The sequence below is a fragment of the Echinococcus granulosus genome (assembly GCF_000524195.1).
Source record: "Echinococcus granulosus chromosome Unknown EG_S00001, whole genome shotgun sequence".
NCBI lineage: Eukaryota > Metazoa > Platyhelminthes > Cestoda > Cyclophyllidea > Taeniidae > Echinococcus > Echinococcus granulosus.
The window spans coordinates 2,231,467-2,250,494 of NW_020170381.1; the positions used below are offsets into that span (position 1 = coordinate 2,231,467).

The 19,028-nt window shown below is 41.4% G+C and overlaps 1 protein-coding gene across 1 annotated transcript in view; it reads right to left on the bottom strand. All coding sequences in view use genetic code 11, as the record gives it.

Annotated features, from left to right (window-relative positions):
• EGR_00253 (Protein unc-80) overlaps positions 1-18,933 on the bottom strand; it is a gene marked incomplete at both ends in the record, with an annotated part of 41,277 nt that extends 22,344 nt beyond the window's left edge. The window contains 18 exons of the mRNA XM_024489502.1: positions 300-449; positions 1,532-1,696; positions 4,438-4,639; positions 5,188-5,425; positions 5,637-5,745; positions 5,832-5,970; positions 6,759-7,142; positions 7,500-7,604; positions 7,764-8,313; positions 8,729-9,134; positions 11,828-11,944; positions 14,161-14,562; positions 14,927-15,026; positions 16,429-16,713; positions 17,442-17,593; positions 17,977-18,119; positions 18,568-18,877; positions 18,918-18,933. Coding sequence (XP_024356180.1) covers positions 300-449; positions 1,532-1,696; positions 4,438-4,639; positions 5,188-5,425; positions 5,637-5,745; positions 5,832-5,970; positions 6,759-7,142; positions 7,500-7,604; positions 7,764-8,313; positions 8,729-9,134; positions 11,828-11,944; positions 14,161-14,562; positions 14,927-15,026; positions 16,429-16,713; positions 17,442-17,593; positions 17,977-18,119; positions 18,568-18,877; positions 18,918-18,933 — 3,973 coding nt within the window. The remainder of the gene's footprint in view (positions 1-299; positions 450-1,531; positions 1,697-4,437; positions 4,640-5,187; positions 5,426-5,636; positions 5,746-5,831; positions 5,971-6,758; positions 7,143-7,499; positions 7,605-7,763; positions 8,314-8,728; positions 9,135-11,827; positions 11,945-14,160; positions 14,563-14,926; positions 15,027-16,428; positions 16,714-17,441; positions 17,594-17,976; positions 18,120-18,567; positions 18,878-18,917) is intronic.
• Positions 18,934-19,028: the final 95 nt, after the last annotated feature.

The window sequence follows — 19,028 nt, forward strand, 5'->3', positions numbered from 1 at the left end:
TGCGACTTTTCCTTCAAACGTACTATTAGACCCAATTTATCTGTGGCAGCAATCTGCTGAGTTTTGAATTAAGTGTACAAAATGTTTTAAATCCACAATAACAATTACTTATGTAGGCGTTGAATGAGGCAAAGCGCATCAACTCATATTTGGTCTTGCATTTTTGGGGTGTTTTTCTAAATAGCTTACATTTCTCTTGCTTAGGACAAAACTGTAAACACATTCGGAACGCGGTTTAATTAATTTACCTCCCAGCATAACTGCCTTCCTCATGGAGAGATTATGTCTGAAAGACGTACCTGCTATGCCCTCGTTGTTTACCGCGCAGTCATCCATGAGATTTGTGAGAGGCAGAGTGGCAGCACATATGCAGGAGGGGAAGAAGGTCTGTGCCATTTTCAACTGATGGGTCAAAAGCATTGAGGTGTTACTGATTCCTGCCTCGTCATCTATTGTAGAGAGTAGTAAAAGAAAAAGTGTGCATAAATTCTATGTCCAGTAAACCTTACGGATGCCGCATTTTCCAATAACTTTTGCATTTAAGCCTCAAACTCAGCAAATCGAAACGAATGCAACACTCTCCCATTCCCGATGTTCAAGTTAAGGATTCACTACGATAATATAAATTTTAAGCATGTTTATGCATGCGTGTTTTGTGTTATCTAATTTCGCACAAGTTATGACTTACTGGATGAACGGCTCTTTCAAATAAAATAGGGGTTACATGAACAAATATAGCTTGATCCTTCTTGTCGAGTTCCAATTCGTATCATAGTGCTTCTGGACAGCTTGTATTAGCAGTTTGTATTTTCTGAGAAAGAGTCATGCAGATAGCGATATCTTCAACATTTATGGCCACGAGTCACGCGATAACACTCAGTGCTATGCTCTCGATCCGGTAGGAGATATAAAGGAGCTTAAATCGAAGTTGAAAACAAAAGAGCATCGACAATTACACTCACAAGCGCTAAAAGTTTAATAAGAAGGGGGAAAACTGATTACCCCCATCGTTGTAAACTGTGCGCTGAAAAGACTATTGAGTGGAATCTTCCAACAGTACTAGATGTTAACCATTGGCAAGGAGCCTGATGTAAGTGAATTAGTAAGCTATGAAATACCTGCTTGATACTCCACGGCGCTGCAACTAGGATGTAAATCAATTTTTGGTCTCGAAGTCTGATACATTCCGAGTGAAACAGACTGCTGCTAGAAGCATACGCTTAGAGACCTTACAAGCAAAAGTTTTAATTCAAAACCAAAGATCGCTCTTTTTACTTCTTCACCTCTTTGAATCTTGTTTCCCGATGCAGTTGTGAAAATTATGCCGAAAACCGGCTGCAGTGCTAGCGCGGATGTTCCTGCCTGAACTTCACAGACAAATTGTCAAAACCTTTACGTTCATTTAAAAAACAGTAAAGTTTATAAAATCGCAGAAAAAATTAATATATTGCAAGATTACAACAACCGTTTGGAATGCGTAGGAGTGGAATTTAGTAACAACGTCGGGAGTTAACGATGAAAAAAAACGAACCATCGGCGAGGGTAACATTGTCTCGAAACAATGGGAATGATCCATTTCGCCAAGAAAAACTTCGCGCTTGCAAGTTAAGACTTCGATTCATCGGTGCGAAACTGACTTTCCTCGCCGCTAGGTTGAACTCCTCCTGCACCACCGAATTTGCCATCCCGATGTTGCCTGTCGATGAGCAAAGATTTATTTGAATTAAAGTTTTCATAAATTGAAACCCGCCTGAAATACCAAAACCTATTCAAGTTCTCGTGAGAATAAGCACCATCAAAAACTCTTTTGTGTGAGATTGTCAATATAATGCCCGCCGTTTGGAGGTGGTTTGAATAGAATGGCTCCATTTAATCATGAACGTTGATGTGAACTATTGACAATTGAATGCTCACTAGTGAAGTTTCCTAGGTGGAAAAGAGAACTGACTGAAAGGACGGTCTTCCTCTTACATTGCACAACTCCTCCAAAGTACTGTATCAACCAACGGAAATACATTTAATTTTCTATGGATGCACGCATTTTGGATGGGTCATGAATTGTAAATAGCAGTAACAACGAATAAAACAAGAAAGGAACTAAAACGGGTTGTGAATAAAGAGAGAGGGAAGCATTTACCAGGAGCTAGCTTACTTTTATGCTTGTCGACTCTTCCCGTAGGCTCTCACCTCTGACTGTGGGAAAGGTTTAGCAGGGGAGAAAGGAGGTGTGAATGAGAGAGAAGGGCAACAAGTATTACCCAACGAAGGCAACTTTTTTCGTGAAAGTTTAAAAAATTAAAGGGGACACGTAAATACTTAAGTCCACTTCTGCATGTGCATGAGCACACAATTACCTTTTCATCGCCAAAAGCCTCTGATTTGCAAATTTACCACTTGTTTCTTAAAACTGCAAGCTTAAAATCCGAGATGCATTTGGCAAAATCCAAATATGTGAAAATATACGTAGAACTAAGGAAAATGCAATTAGCTTCAGAATACACCACTAGAGTTTAATATCTATTGGGGAAAGAGCGACCGAATCCGAATCAAATGCCATAACTTTGCAGAGAACACGTATCAGGCGCTCCGCAAAGCATATTATCACTCACACACAGACGAACACGTTGTGCCTCTATCATCGGACGCAAGTTTTAGCCAAGCTAATCGTGCTGAGACACAAATCCAGGAGATTTCACGCAGCACGCCACTTACTCCCAGTTGTTGTCTTGCCAAGGCGACATACAGCGGCGCGAGCTCACTTTACAAGATCCCAATCGAAGAAAGCCGCATATGGCAGCTAATTCGGCATTTGCTTTTGTGCAAAGGTAAAAACACGCTTTTGTGAAGAAGTCTGAGTAGATGTTGTTGAATAGGTTCTACCAGTAAGATTCAGCAGAATCTATGACTTTATAGTCTCATTCGATAAATCGCAGTATGTCTGCGTTCTTTTAAGTTCGCTCATAAATTGAGGTTTTTTCCTGCTGAACCGTCAAACTTTGTCTTGGAATTCGGAAACAATTCGTTCCCAAATAAGTACAACCATCGTAAAAATTGATAGTGGCTCATTTTGGGCTAGAATGGTTATTAAATTCCAACGACCATGTCTCAGTACAATTGAGAATGAGCGCGATTGTGCCACCAGAAGATGTGAGCAGTAATACTAAATTTCACAGGAATAATAAACGCCTGTACTGCTATCTTTTATTATGCTTTCGACTTGTGGAAATTTCGTCTGTTAGTGCACGCTTGCTGAGGTTTAGTGGGCGCTTGCGCACAGAGAAACGTGATTCCCGACGCAATTTCTACCTGCTTACCTATCCCGCCTCCCTACCTGCTGCAATGGCAGCATTAGTATCACCAGCAACAGCTGAAAACATCTGTTCACCGTCTAGCCACGGATGACATTTGATGATTTTTGGCTCACTGAGCGTGTCGCATTTAAACACACAGGAAACCGCTTGCCAGAGTTTCATCACCGTTTTCTCTTTCATCAACTAAAACAGACAAATTATGAATTAAGATACGTGTGGTAAAAGAAGGGTTCGATCAACATTAATTTGTTTTTTGTGTAAAACTGGGAGTCCAGTTAAAGGCCCATAACATAAAATGTAAAACTTTCATCAAGTACATCGAATGAGCTTAAACGATGAGCAATTCTTAGGGTAGGAGCAGTCACATTACCTGCTTCGAATCTCAAAAGATAGAAACCCATGATGTTAATGGAAGTTATAATATTTACTGAACAGAACTTGAGATGAGCGGTTTCGAAAGCGCAAAATTCTCTCTGCGAATAGGAAGTCCCCAAATAGTAAGTCAAACATCCCCGGAACACTTCTATAGATTGTGCGAGAGATGGGAACAAAATGGTATAACAAAAGCGTAACTTTGCGTCCTTATTTGTGTGGAAAATTCTCAGAAGTTTCATGTGCATATGTTAAGGTAATGCTTCAGTGATCCGTCCGTAAAGTAAGCTGACTTACAGTCCTGACTTGAAGTAAACGAGCAACGATTGAAACGAATCAAGATCTAAAAACGCTCTTAAAATTCACTTTTTACTTGGGATTGTAGCTACCAGGGCTATACACTTTATTATAATACTTTATAAAAATATTCAGTTGCATTTTTGCTGTGTACTTCTTTTATAGTCCTAATAATAATGGTGCATTCATACACGTTAAATTATATCACTGTATCACATATATATGCCTTGTAATGAAAGCATTCAAGGCAAAGTAGTTGTAATCTGTATTTGAAATTAGTAGTTGAAATTTGTAATAGGTTACCTTAAAGTAATCTATAGGACGAGATTGAGTAATTGCTCAACGTGCTGACCCATGTTTTAAAGTTCAGTGGTTATATGGGCAGATTTCAACACCTAAACGAGTACACGAATTTGCATAGATGAAGAGGGTAAAAAAGGCAGAAGTGATCACTTACCATCTTCGCCACCACCCGCCTCGTCGCCACGGTGGTCTTTGGAGAAGACGGCCTCGGTAGCGGCCAACTCGAGGATGGAGGATGTGGTAATGTGAAAAAGGCTGCGTGCCTCGTCCCTTGCCAACTTTGCCGCTGTCACCGCGCGCGCCAACAACTCCTGCTGTTGTTTCCTTCGACTTGTCGAGGCCGTCACAAATGTTTTCTAGAGACACCAACAAATCTCAAAGTCGGCTCTGTTCTCCATTATGCTCAACGTTCTGCTATTTGTCTTTTAATTTATCAATCCTTCTCGATGGATTTGAAAAGCCTGAGATGGTTAATTATTGAACTCTTAATGACTATCTAGAAATAATTCACATCTTACTAACTAATGGGATCCTGATCTCTAGTAGTGCCAAAAATAAAGCCACTGTGTTGTGCACACAACAGGAAAGTTAGCTGTAAACAAATAAAAACCGGTCGATGTGTTGCTACTTTTGTCGTTCCAGTTAACAATGAAACAATGAGACTAAAATTCCAAATCAGTTAGAAAAGTCGCTAGCTCCTGGCAATAGTTTAAGCTTATATTATCAACTAACTTGCTAATTGTAAGAATTTATATTCATATTTGAACATCGGCCTTCATTTTATGCCTTTGCTGACTGGAATACGGGCCTGATTGCTCCTGCATCTGACCAGTGCTCCGTATTAGAATGGTCAGCCAATGGTCTAATTTTCTGCTGAAGAAATCAAGGTCGTCAGTGGACTCACAGTGGCCTCGTTTTGCTTTAGTTGCACCTCTTCTGCCAAGGTGCCCTTGCGGGTCTCCCAGGCGGGATCGGGGACTTGAATGGAGGGGTTGCCGAGGGTGGGGGAGGGCAGCACATACTCGATCAGTGGTGGTGGTACCTTCAGGCACTGACTCGCACCCTCCTCCAGACGAGACCAAACCTGCTGCCGCGCCGTCCACAGTGCTCGGAACCTGTAGGTGGGCTTTGCAACGATAGAACTTTGTGGTATAGTCGAATCAATGCAAGTTTTGATTAAATGATGATTAAACAAATTGTGCTGCTACCATAAACTACCAAAAAAACCTCCTACTTGTGCACAAGTGCTCAAAGCACAAGTGGAAACTCAGTCAAATGAACCAATACAGCACCTCTCAACTGCGTAACTGGAAATGATTTGCATATGCATCAAAGTGGGGGCAAATCATTCACCTTAGAACGGCGTTTAGGCGATTATTTAATTCCGCGTGTTGAAGTTCTGTATAGAGAAGCTTTTGGACGAAGGCGGAACATTTTACAGCGGCAAAAAGAATTAGAGACGCTGAAATATTTAGAAAAAGATGTAACGTGATGTTCGGGTTGGAGGCAAAGAACTCATTACCCTCCAAGGTGAATAATCTCGCCTACCCGCACTACTGATCAGTTCAGGATCGGCTTCTAGTAGTAGCTCCCAGGCAAGTGGAACCACTTCTTCCAATTGTTCTGACGAGAGCAAAAGTGCTCCCTTATTGAGAAGGTTGAAGAAACTGCTGCGCAACGATTGGACCTATGATTATAGTAGAAATACTTGACATTTCCAAATATTCTTTGATAAAAAGTGACCAAAGTCGTCCTATTTCCCATAACTGTTAGTATTCTAGGCGCTGCTGTTAAAAAATGTCAAACATATTATGCTGAAAAAAACAAACTGATGTGTTTCAATAAATCGTCTGAGATTCACAAGAAATAGTAACGCTTTTTGGGGCTGCCCAACACCTATCACTACTTGCTGTTATGAGCATTTATTCTAGCTAGAGGTCACTTCGCGAAGCATGAATTTGTATTCATAAGTTTAGACGATGTATATCAAGCAGATCATTGAGGTTTAAACCTTAATAAAGTGTAATAGTGTAAAAAAAGTAGTTAAGCGTTTCACTTCAGGGCATACGTTGAAAAACCGCGGCGATAAATTCTGCAAGTACTATGCGGAACAAACGGATGAGGTGACACCATCAGTTCCATGGACCAAACTTGTCGATAAGGGACGGTGGTGTCACATTAATCGCAAAACCTTCATCAATCTACCCATGAGGTATTCATCCTTGATTAATAAAGTGAATGCACGTCAAATGAACTGAAACCATTCACAAGGATATTTTTATCAGTCGACAAAATTAAGACACGTCACTTTCAAATTCAAGCCGTTTAATTAATCATAAAAATATTTAATTAATGTGGTCGCTCACCGGGAAATTCAAACCTTAAACCAGGCTTTCTTTCACGAAGTTTAATTCATTCAACCTGCTTTAATACGTGTTTCACACATTAATTGTGGTCACGGAGTAGTAAAACTACCTGAGTATCCAGATACATAAGCTCGGGTGAATCGGTCTGATGAGCCAGAGGTCGGACTTTGGTTTTGCCGAACTCGGCCGCCTCCGACTGACCGTCGTCGCCCTCGACGGAGAGCATGGTCCCACTAGCTAAACCACTCTTCACCGCTTCCAGCAACCGCACTAGGGAAGGCGAGGAGTTTGCCGCGGCGAGGCCCGTGCCTGCGCCGGCTAGGAGACTGAGATTCATGAGGCTCGAGAGCCCTCCGGGACCGCAAAAACCGCCGGTGCCACCGTCGTCAGAGATAAACGCTCCGGAGCCGCGTTTTGGGGTGCCCTTGCGTCGAAACCGGTCAAATATGGGTGTGGTAGCCTCTCGCCAGCCTGATGTAAACGCCGAGGATTCCTAAGACAAAAAATTGCTATCACCTGCAGGCTTGCATCTAACTTCATCATCCCTCTCACTGGCACTTAATGTTAAAAAAGATCAATCGGTTTCCGACTGTTACACAAGCAAAGCACTAAATGCTCGAACAATGGAATTGGGATTTTTATATCACATATGGAGAATATCCAAATACCATGTTAGTGAGGATTACTTGTTACTCGTGCATATGTATCAACTGTAGTTGAATTACCGTCTTGATGCATATAACTAATTTTGCGCAATCATGCACTGTAAATTCAAGCACATGCATACTTTCCAATCTAGATTGACCTCTAGAGCCGTCTGTTTAAAAGTCTTCATGCCTGCTAAACATACCTTTGTTTCAGAGACCTTATAATGTGCGTTATGTAGTGCCTTATAGGCGGTCAACCACAAACGTTTAGTATCAATCCGTGCGTCAGTTGTTTTTGCTTGAAGGTTCTAGAAGCACACGGAACAGCGATAATTTCAGCTTTTAATGAACTATCAATCAATGAAATTCAGCTAAAATAACCTTAACCTCGAATCACATCCTAACTTTTAATTGAAGCTTTATTTCGGCATCATACCTGACGACTGCCTACGACACATTAAACAAACCTTTCTTTTAGCATTTCTGGTAAAGAAAGTATTTCTTTTATCCTGATGACCCCGTCCACCAAAAACGCGATGCAAAATAGATGCAGAGGTCTCTAACTCGGGATCACCACCTCCAACACCGAAAGCGCTCATAGAGGCTGGACCAGCTCCACGTAGGAGAGGAGCAGGATTGAGAGCGAGTCGAAGGAGGTCCTCTAACCCACCGGTCCCCGTGATTTCCTGATCGGAGTCGTTGACTTCGTCTGAGTAGCCAGACTCCTCTTCCTCATTGCCAGCACCACCAGCACCACTGAAGGGGTCGGGGATGCACTGACAAGATGTGCTGCCGCCGCCATTCCCAGAGCGTGCATCCGAGGTGGAGATTGTGTCGCTCACTGTTCCGCGGACTCGTCGACCCTCCGGCAGGTCGTCCACAGACCGGATGAAACTAGACTCGGTAGTGGCCGAATAGACCTGGCGGATGGCTTGAAGAAGTGACCGCAACTGTTGTTGCTGGCGATCAAAGCAGTTAGCCTCGCACTTGGGCTGATGTTTGCAGCCAAAAGTTGTCCTTCGGAAAACCAATAGACCGGCTTAAAGTTAATGGGTGGCGAAAAATTCATGAGAATCATCCTTAAAGTACGCAATTCGACTTCTGCTTTTAAATCATCATTTACCTGTGGCAGAATTAATTGCTTTTCGTGATAAGAATATCGGAATGAGTTGTTTACTAAAATACCACCAGAATTAATGCGTTCGCATCATTTGAAATTTCAAAGAGAATTGTGTCAATCCTCAAAATGTGTGCACTATACAGTAATCAGTCGGGTTGAGAAGATGCACCATATTGTATAAAATTTGGCTTGTTTAAGAATTAAGCAGAGGAACAGTTAGGCTTGTTAAATAATATTTGTTGCAAAATGTAGTATATTTGTATGGGTTGAGTTTCATCGGCTATATGTATATATCTCACGGAGATTACAGACCTTTTCGCGAAGGCAATAACAGCTGGTATCCATGGCATATTAGATGAGTAGAAGTCAGCCACATGTGTTTGGTTTTGTGCACGCGAAGACGACGAGCGAGAGGGATCACGCACTGCACCGAGGGAAGTGCGGCGTCGGTCCCGGCGGGGCGAGCGTTTGCTGAACTCAAGTTCGGCGTTATGCTCTGGGCAGACAAGGGCCTCGCCGCTTTCGGAGCGCCGTCCCCAAGCGTTGGCAGCTGAAGGCGCCTCGGGACGGAGGCTGGCAGAGGTAGACGACGAAGGTGGTAGCGCGTGACGACTTGCATGGCTCCCGTAGGCTCCGCTCGTTCCATCGTCTAAGCTGGAGTCGCCCGCCACGCCTTCGCCTCCAGAGGTGCTGGCACGCGATGACATGCGACGCAGGCCTGCAGGAAGTCTCTCGGGCCAATAACACTACAGCATGATATGCAATCTCCTCCCCTATTAGCATAAGTTAAGGAAATTTTGGGTTTCGATTCTTTCAATCGCATATGCTCATTCTAATGTACTGAATGGTGAGTGAAAAGGATTGGGATTTAGACAGTTACTTTAATATTTAACAAAGACATTTTTCAACAAGGTTGCGCTTTTTCACATGCGTAGTAAGTGCATGCATCCTATCAGATAGAAACCTGATGCTATCTAATAGATTTATGTGAAATATGTAGTCGGTGTGCAAAGCGAACATTTTGGGCCACCATTTATTTTGAATGGGAACAAAGAAGCAGTTAACAGAATTACAATTTTTTGATATGAGCACTACTACATAAGTACGGCCAGTTCTTCTGAATCCAAGCAAAAATTGTAGAAAATTGAATCCTCCCAGTCCCAGTAATGGTTTATATTTCCAAAACTCAAACATTTCTTCCCCATTGCTAAATATAGATACGTTTAACTGAAAATCCCTCGCTTTCAAAGCTTCACAAAATGAAAAATGTGTGAAACGGCCTTTGACAACAAAATAAGGTAATTGAGTCATACAATAGGCTGCTAGCGATTCCGTCAAATACCTAACTCTATGATTTGCCAAGCGTTAATTTTAGGATTCAAATATCCTGGCAGCAATTTACTTAAGAATCCTCCTCCATTAAGTCGCACGAAACAAAAAGAGGAAAATGACAAATCCCAAACTGGAGCTGAAATCGACTAATTAAAATAACTGACAAGATAAGCATTGAATGTTTGAACTACAGGTAAAGATACTTAATTGTATTGTTTGATACATAAGGGCAGCTAAGGACGCACACGGACACTTCCTGACAGATGTAGGTCCACTGAATGGTTAAGTTCAAGGCCTCTTTCTTTCTCCATCATGAGACTAACTAGGATGAAAACATCTTGAAACGTCAGTTAATTGGCATTTCAATGTTGTCTTTGGCCACGAATTGCCCGAAAATGCAAAATTTTGCATCCAACCCTATGCTTATACAGCTCTACCAAACGCCAAGAATTTGAAAAAAAAGTGCAGCAAAGCATTCGGTGAAGCTACTTAGCCGAATCTGTTCACAAAGCACACACAAAGGTTCTATCGCCCAATCCTACGGTCAGTCGAATAATTAATGAAGTAGAGCTGGATTCGGAACATTGGTAATATTTTCTTCGTTTAGCAGCAAAATTTGCAGATCCCTAGACACTATTTCTACTCAACTGCATAGTATCGTCGCACTGTGATTAGCATGAAAATTTATTCGAAAAACCTAATACATCAGAAATTTTCCTTGAATACAAAGGCATCCGCATGCCACCTACTTGATATCCGTCTAAAAATGGATGCTTAAGTGTAAAATACGTCGACTTAATACATATAACGCTCCTAATTTTATTGGGCTTGATTCTGACAAGCCAGCAGTCAGCATTGCCACACCCATGCCTTGGCTTGATGTGAGTGCGTATATTTGTTTTTTTGGAAAAGTACTATGCGTGTTGACAGAACGCCTAGTCAACTCTACCTGGTGTGACCTGCACTGTGAGGTCACAAAAAGGACTAAAATGGCGTGCGTGCACACGTGCAAGCGGGCATGCAGGTGGAGAGGCAGGCAGAGGTAAGTCGGCGACACCACCACCACGGTTGATGGTAGAGCTGTCCTGTCCCTCTCGCGTGATCATAAACCTGAGGACGATATGCTATCTGGTCCGTTGGTCAATGGGTTGAAAAATTCGTGTTGAAATGAGGTGAAGCTTTGTTTCTTATCCTTACGTGTTGACATTATTCAAAGTCATAAAATGCAAATGAAATCAACGTTAGGAGAAACAGGTTAAGTTTTATTTACCAGTATAGTACTTTGTCACGTTTCTTTCTGTCTATGGACGCTTTGAGGGTTGGCCGGTTGTAGAAGCAAGAACCAGAACGACAGCCCAAGGCAACGACTTAGATTTTATGCATCCAAATTTCTTCGTTCTCCGCTTGAAAATTCTTCGGTGCGAGGTTATTTGAGGTAAAACGCCACTGTTACCTCCTTTCCACGCTCAAATCACTCGGCATTGCAGACATAATAACAAAGCGGCTTTGTCCCTGTTTCTAATTCCAGGAAATTTTGATTTCCAATGTGACGAAAAGGAGAAATTTAAATAACAACATTGAGGAACGACAGCAAAGTCATTAAGTTGGTGTGGTGTTAAAATTAACTGCTCTTGATGCTTTTATTGTCGCAATACTTGCGTGAGTTCAAGGAATTTTCAGAATGTGTTTTCGGAAGTGGTCTTTTTTGACATATTTCGTAAGATGTGTTTATTTCATTGAATTTTCAGTCTTATAGATGCTCTTTAGAGCTAACTAGTGCCATAAGATTCCATTTGAAATCTACAAGAAGCTTATGAGTGTAATCCAATAACAAGCGAGAACACGAAATGGGGTTTCGGTCGATCCACTTGACTGGAATCATATTACTTTTTTAAGTTTAAATTTAACGACTTATTGGAGTAATTCATCTATCTTTACCACGGTAGTATGCTTAAATTGGTAAGAGAAATGCAAGAATTTTAGGAATAATAAATTGCAGAATGCAATATTGCTCCACGTGAATTAATAAAACAAATAAAAGGCAAATGGGAGGAAATATTTTCCTAATCTTTTCCTTACCACCTTCCGTTTTCGCTGACCGGGGATTGCCCATAAGAGAGGAGAGTTGGAAGGACTGTCGGAAACTCCCAGAGCGCTGGCGTTTTCGGGTCAAGCTTTTCGAGACTGGTTTGCGTGCTACAGCAGGCAATAATGGAATACGTTTAGCTTATCGGCTACCCATGGTGGCGAAATTTTAAATATATCGGCGGAATTAGTGAAAAGATATTAATAGACATTGTGCGGACCAGAAAAGGCGCTGTTTTTGTGTTTCTCTTTTAACTGTAGTATTGGCGAAGGCTGTCTAAAGGTGTAGTCCCAGTCACAGAAAGTGTTGTGCATTGATATTCTCTGAATGATTTGCTAAATCCCAATTCTCTCTTCTCGAGAAAGAATAAAGAATTTGGGAAGATTTGATCAGGAAAATAGTTAAAAGGCTGAGTTAACCACAGCAAACAAAACGGAAAATGATCAGACCTTTACCTTTTTTTATAATGTCAACGGTTTCTAACTATGCGATTTAAATAACTTATGCCCTATTAAATACTAATTGCTTCAAACCTATAAGGATAATGCTCAAGGTATTAAGGCAATTTTTACCTTGTATCACAGGAGTCCAGTAATACTTGCAACTAACGCCACCTATGAAAAATAATTTCGCGTCATTGGAAGAAACCTATGCTCTCAGTGTCCACTTTCAAAATAGTTTTATTTCTACTTCTCTTTCAAATGGGTTCGTTCTTGAGCGATCGTTGAGGTGGGTAGTGGACCGCAGATGTCAGCTCATATTTTCGAGTCAAAGGTTCTACTTAAGTTTTCCACGTTAATTGGCTTGTAATTGTGCCTTGAAAAATCGCCATTTATACCCCGCGAGGCAACAGATTGACCAAAAATTTAAAAGAAATCATTAGCTTTCTTCTTTGTTTTCTACTGCTTCCCACTTTGGGCTTTGTTTTTCACTAAAAGTGAAGATAATGAATTAAATTTCCAAAGACTTTCATTGAATGAAATTAAGGATAATACATTATGACAAGTGGTCACTGAAGCTTGAGACGAACCAGAGCCGTCACAATCGCTTAACCTTGTATTCATATCACCATAGCCGTTAATTGTTATAACCTCAATTCGGTAGAGTAGGCCAAAACTTATTCACCTTGAAATATATGAAAAGTTGGGGTACAAGTGGGGAGGTCTTTTGAATTAAAGGCAAAGGATTTGATTGATTGATCCCTGAGTGGGTTCAGTTGCCCACTTTGTGGGGGGCGTGTAAAGGTGTCGACCGAATGCGCAACTTGAATTATTCCTTAAAGCATGAAATCCAGTATGTTCTTTTTAAAAACTATTTTCTGCGGTAAATATTCACAAATAGACCTATTATAGTGTACCATAAAAAATCATACGAGTTTTGGAAGCTTAGATTGTGAATGGTTCTTTTCAAATAGGCTGCAAGATCACTGACCAATGACTCCTGCTTATGATTTCTGGGCCTGTTTCGTTGACATTCAGTATCAGTAAATATCCTTTCAAGTGCAGTAACAGGTTTTTGTTTGGATTTGGCTTTGGGGAACCCGTGAACATTAAACAACTGGAAAAATCCTCGATTAGTATTCCAATTTCTCTAGGATTAGTCATTAAGGCAAATTATTTTTTGTGGATTTTCTTCCGAAACAGCGCTATGTACCTTATTCAACCGATTATCAAAGTTGCCTCATCATACATGGTGTTTCCCATGGCTTAGTCAGGTTTCGATGTAATTGAGTTGAACACATCCAGTATGTTGAAATACAACGTTTCGGTGCAGAATATCACCGCCACGCTAACCGAAAATTTGGATATCTTATCAGTTTATGGTGTCGATGATTCAATGGGCAAATTTGGCTGTTTTGATGTTCTACATTCCAGAAAATAGACAAAACAAAGGATTTCAGTGAGTCTTTCATCGTTTCATGCGACTTTAGGTTCTTCTGATAAATTTGGCTTCAATATTAGTGCTATTAGTCCTGCCCCTTTCTATTTTCAAAGCACATCATTCGAATTCGATAAGCCATCAGTTGACTGACACTTACGTGGTTTCCCGACAACTTCGCTTTGAATATCCAATGAAGACACACTTCCTTGGAGTGAGTTGCACCTTTCGTGGTCATTGTCATTGACGGCGAAACTGATCTGCCTGCTACTATGGCCACCAGACCCAGATAGAGGATGAATTGTTTCTATCAGATCACAATTTGGTAACGATTTCAGTACCGAGTAAAAAGCGAGGAGCTGCCCCCTTAACTCCACAAATTTTTACAGTAAGCGCGTTTAAGATATTTGATAAGGTCAATGATAAGACTCTACACATGAAACCTCACCATATTCTTCGGTGAACCTCGAGTTAGTGTCATCGTCTTCACCGCGAACGTTAGAGAGTTCAATATACACAGGGTTGTGCTTATCCTTAACCTCGGATTGCGCAAAAATGGGCATAAGGATGCTGAGACGGCGTCGGGTGGATTTTAGGGCGCCGAGTGGAGGGGCATTAGAAGCCCCAGCGAGGTTGCGGCGACCGTTTGCACCGCTGCTGCCGTCCCACTGGCTTGAGTGCTCCACTGTACGCACAGCCGCTGAGGAGGAGGCGGAGGAGGAGGCCGCCACCTGTGCACGGGTGGCATGCTGGTGCGACTCACGCAGGAAGGTAGTTATCTCGTTCAACAACTGCACCGCCATCACAAGCAACGCGTAGGGACAACTATCGCCATTCGGATTAACCGTGGCTGGGAGTGAATTCAATGGAGTTCATATGTAGATAGATTCAAAATATAGACTGGATAGATTAGATTAGATAGATGGACACATCGACAGCTTATAGTAAGAATGCAATAAAGATAGGCAGCTATGTAGATAGATAGTCCTTAATAGTGCTGAAGTTTAAGAGAGTTTTGTCAAGGCTTTCTGATTAATGAAAAGACCATAGGAGAGAAGATAAGCCCACTATTTGTCTCTTGCTACCTATTTTCTGCGAACTGTTTACATTAAGCTTGCGCTTGACTTCCACTAGTCCGGAACGCTTGTGAGTCACGCCAAATGTTAGAGGCTTTTTTACTATCCACTTATTAGGCAAATGATAGAAAATCTCACCATCATCGAGGAAGTTTTCGTCGCTCTGAAAATCGCGATTGAGATAGATTTCCGCTGAAGAATTCCCCTCTAGAAATGCCATGATGCGAATTCCTAGAGCCTGGAAATGAACAAAAGGTTTCGTAGGAGGAAATTTAAAGCACAAAACTCGCTTAACAGTGATCAAAATTACGATGAGTAGGGTGAAATTCTTGAAATGGGATTATAATGTAATGGGAGATGCAAAGGATGATTTTAAAACTCAGGTGAGTTACCTGTGTGTTAGATTAGAATTATAAAGTACGGATTTTAAGATTCGTCAAATTATTAATTTCTGTTTTAGTAACCTGAGTAAGGTGGTGGCTAAAGTAAATAGTTGAAGTAATTGCTGGTTTTTTATATTTTCAAAGTCCTAGGAGAAATGAATTCATTTTGCAACCATGGCACGTAATTACATCGTCAAAAGCTAATCCATTAAAAGGCGCAGTCTTTAATTTGAACATAAAATTTGTCTATCACATGACTTCTTCCTGCAAGTACTCATCGTCACTTTTAAAAGCCTCGCTTATTTGTCAGAATGCATGATTCAGATGCAAAAAATACGGTTTTTTAAGAGTAGTACTCAGCATGGCTGAAAAGTGTCTAAGAATGGTCAGAAATTTCCGACACCTCGCAAGGGAAAGTCAACATCACTCCAACCACTGACTGGGCAGTCTGCAGCAATTGGTCTCGACGCACAAGCTCATGAATGATTTGATGGCCATGGGCGTTAACTCATCATTGACAAAATTTCAGCGAGAGGCAATATTCTCAAGATACTTGTGAAAAAGTTATAGGCACATTTTAGCCCTTGCATTAGCAGCCCCCAATTAATCGCAATCCAAAGGCACCAACGCTCATTCTATTAGTAAGCAAATGGAAAGAATATGCAAAATGTTTTGCTAGGTATTATGCACTGAGTGGTGCATCCGAAGTGAAACCTTTTACATGCTATGTAAGGCGCTAAAATTGCAGGAAATTCGTTACAGTAATCCCTCAGTCGCGTGTTTTGACAGAGTAATCCCTACCACAGCCAATCTTGTTTTAGTAAAATTCTTCTTGTTCATTCCATTCTACTTCGCAGAAGGAATATTGGAACAATACGTATCAAAATATGGCCCAAAATCTTTTTCCTAAGCAGCAAAAGCCAGGTTACATCACACTGCCAAAAGAGATGCAGTTACATGAGCTCCTTTCGGCTCTCCCAGAACGAAAGCATATGTGGTTGTACACTCCAGTGAACCTCATTAAGTACCATTATGGCAGGTCAGAAGTGTTTCACAAAAGTCGGCTAAGCTACGACCTAGCATGTAAAGTCTTTAATACTTTTCTCATCATTCATAAAGTACGCTTAAAGAATGCTTAACAGAGAACGTGTTTCTTATTTAACGAAAAATAATGATGATCCAGCCTAAGGTACTATTGAAATGGCTGTGGCGGCCTAAATAAAGCCTGGTGAAGGAAGGTGGGAGAAGAGATTGGACCTCAGCCCAGCTGTGGAACAGGCGACCGGCCGACCACTGAATTTGTGAGGTGGTGCAAAACGCAGAGCTGTGCAGGTCGATGGAGTCAGCGCCAGCGCTGGCAGGCCCGGAAATTGAAATAGCGATGCGCTGCGAGGAGGTGGTGGATTGGGTCAGATGCTCGGCTTGCTGTATTGGCAGTGGTAGGTTGATCTTCATCCATGCTGGCCACTCGCCGCGGTTGCAGCGATGTACGAAAAAGGCACACTCTAAGAGTAGACAGGCTCTGGCCAACACCGGTGCGTTCTACCAGCAGCAATACAGTGTAAAGCAAAATATGCTTTTGATCTTTGAATTTGGACTACTCTCCGCAGGGGTATATAAAAACAAGCCTACATTATAGACTAGTTAGACGTAATTTTTTCCTGATGACTTCTGATATTTGGAAATGTTACAAGTTTGATGTCCTTCCGCCTCCTTCATCACCACTGCTTACTGTTAAAACTTAACAAATATATGTTACTAAAACAATATCTTCACATCTGAGTCCAAAGGTTGGTTCAGAAAATATGGCATAACTGCTGACTACATCAAAGGCCACCTATTACGCTTCGGGCGGTAGAAGCTAGTCAAGAAATGTCTTTTGGACGGAAAAAATCTTCAAGTGCAAATGACTTCGCTAGCTTTACGACCGATAATCGGAGATAAAGCAAACAATCTGGTAAAATGTTACCTGTCCTGAAAACTGTCTTGAATTTGTATCACCTATCGCCAGCTTTTCCATCGAAAGATAGGTGCCCTTTTGCATCGATGACTAATGAATTGAACTGCATCCTTGCCTCACTTAGTTTGTATTTTTAATTTTCAAGGCACAAAATAGGTTTTACCAAAGGCTTAAACTTATTCGTTAGGTTCTGAATTACAGAAATGGTGGCGAAATAAGCTACTCGAGCAGTGGATTATTGCCTTTCAAAGCTTAGTTATTTATTCTAATATCTCAAAATGTGGCTAATGGTAGGCCTCAAGTGGCTCACCAAATCGAGAAAAGAGGCGACTAGTTGCGGTTCTGGTAGAGTTCCAGGTTCCAAACACTCAAGAAGAAAGGCGAAATCACGCAGATTTTCCTTCAATGCTGGGAGGTCGACAAGTCGCCTTTCAATCACAGGTTTGCAGAATTTTGTCTCGACTAAATTTAATTGTAATGACATGAAAGGATATACCTCATTTCTTGTATGTTAATTTATTTATCAATAATTGTGCAATGAAATGATTGAGAAGTGTTATCATACATCTAAACTAAAGACGCCAATTTCAGATGATTTCAACTAATCATGCACGTGGTTAGCATCAAACACGAAAATGAAACCTGAGCTTCCCGAATAATCCAGTCGTAGTCATGGGCTCTTCCATAACAGGCCGAGCCACTTTGATGTGTATGGTGAAAGTATCTTTTTCTAACGATGTTGATGAAAACTTTTCTTAATTTGATCTTATTTTGCCACTAATAGCCATTTCAAAAAAGCTACTACTAAGAATTAAAAGAAAGTCGAAAGTAGCTACTCGTGTTACCTGACTTCAAATTCTGACCATGTGATCGCTTGTTCTGCAGAGCCGAAGAACAATCGCCCACATCAATAAAATCGGTTGGTGGTATAATCATTGAGGGTCTCTTGGGGGCGAATGTGGGCCACAGCGAATTCCTCGCAGAGAGCCTAATTAATAATAAGGAAATAAGATTGCGATGAAAATGACAAATCGACGGGGACTAAAACAGAGGCAAGTCAGGAAATGGCTGTATTTCGCGCAGGCTTAACTAACAAAAAATAGGGGTGGAAGTAAGATCATAAATTTCACTGAGCTTGCGTGAAGTGCAGTGTGTCAGAAATAAGAAAGCTTATACATTGAAACTAAACAAGTGATAGCATAAGATGGTGTTGATGGCTGGAGCTCTTGATTCTCATGCTGATAGTATAGTTTTATGTCCAAATTATTGTTGTTACCTCCATCAATATGTTTACAACACACATGCTCGTGCAATCAGTTAGCAAAAACTGATAAAAACAAATACCACATATTTGTTACCAAGTTTTGAAGAAGAAATCGGGGTATCACATGTATGCAACACTGGTGGCAAATGTGTTGACCAAAATTTAATCTTACATTCGCGGTCTTGGCAGCGATGCAGAGGGTTTATTTCTCATTAAGACGGTTCGCATAGGACAGAGGAGGGCGCAGAGTAGAGCCCGTCTAAAAGTGTTACCGTGGACGGACTTAAGGTAGGTGAGGAGATGGCGCACCTCCGTGAAGAGGCTGATATTCTCCTGAGTGGCCAACTCGCGGCGGCACCGCACGAAGCGACGCACCAAGGTACCCATCAGGCTAGAGATGATTACGCCCTCTGCACCCCGCGTGCCCTCTCCCGTGAAGGACTGGCCAAAGCTGTTGTGGTAGCTCCATTTCTCCGAGGAACCTGTGGTTGGATAAAAGGTGTTCTCTTAAGTCCTCTTCACCTTCATATGACTGCATTTCCGGTAATGTTTTTCACGGTTAGATTAACTAGATCTGTCAAGAGATAAATTTGCAATGTGCATACAATTGATAGGTTGATATACCATCATCGA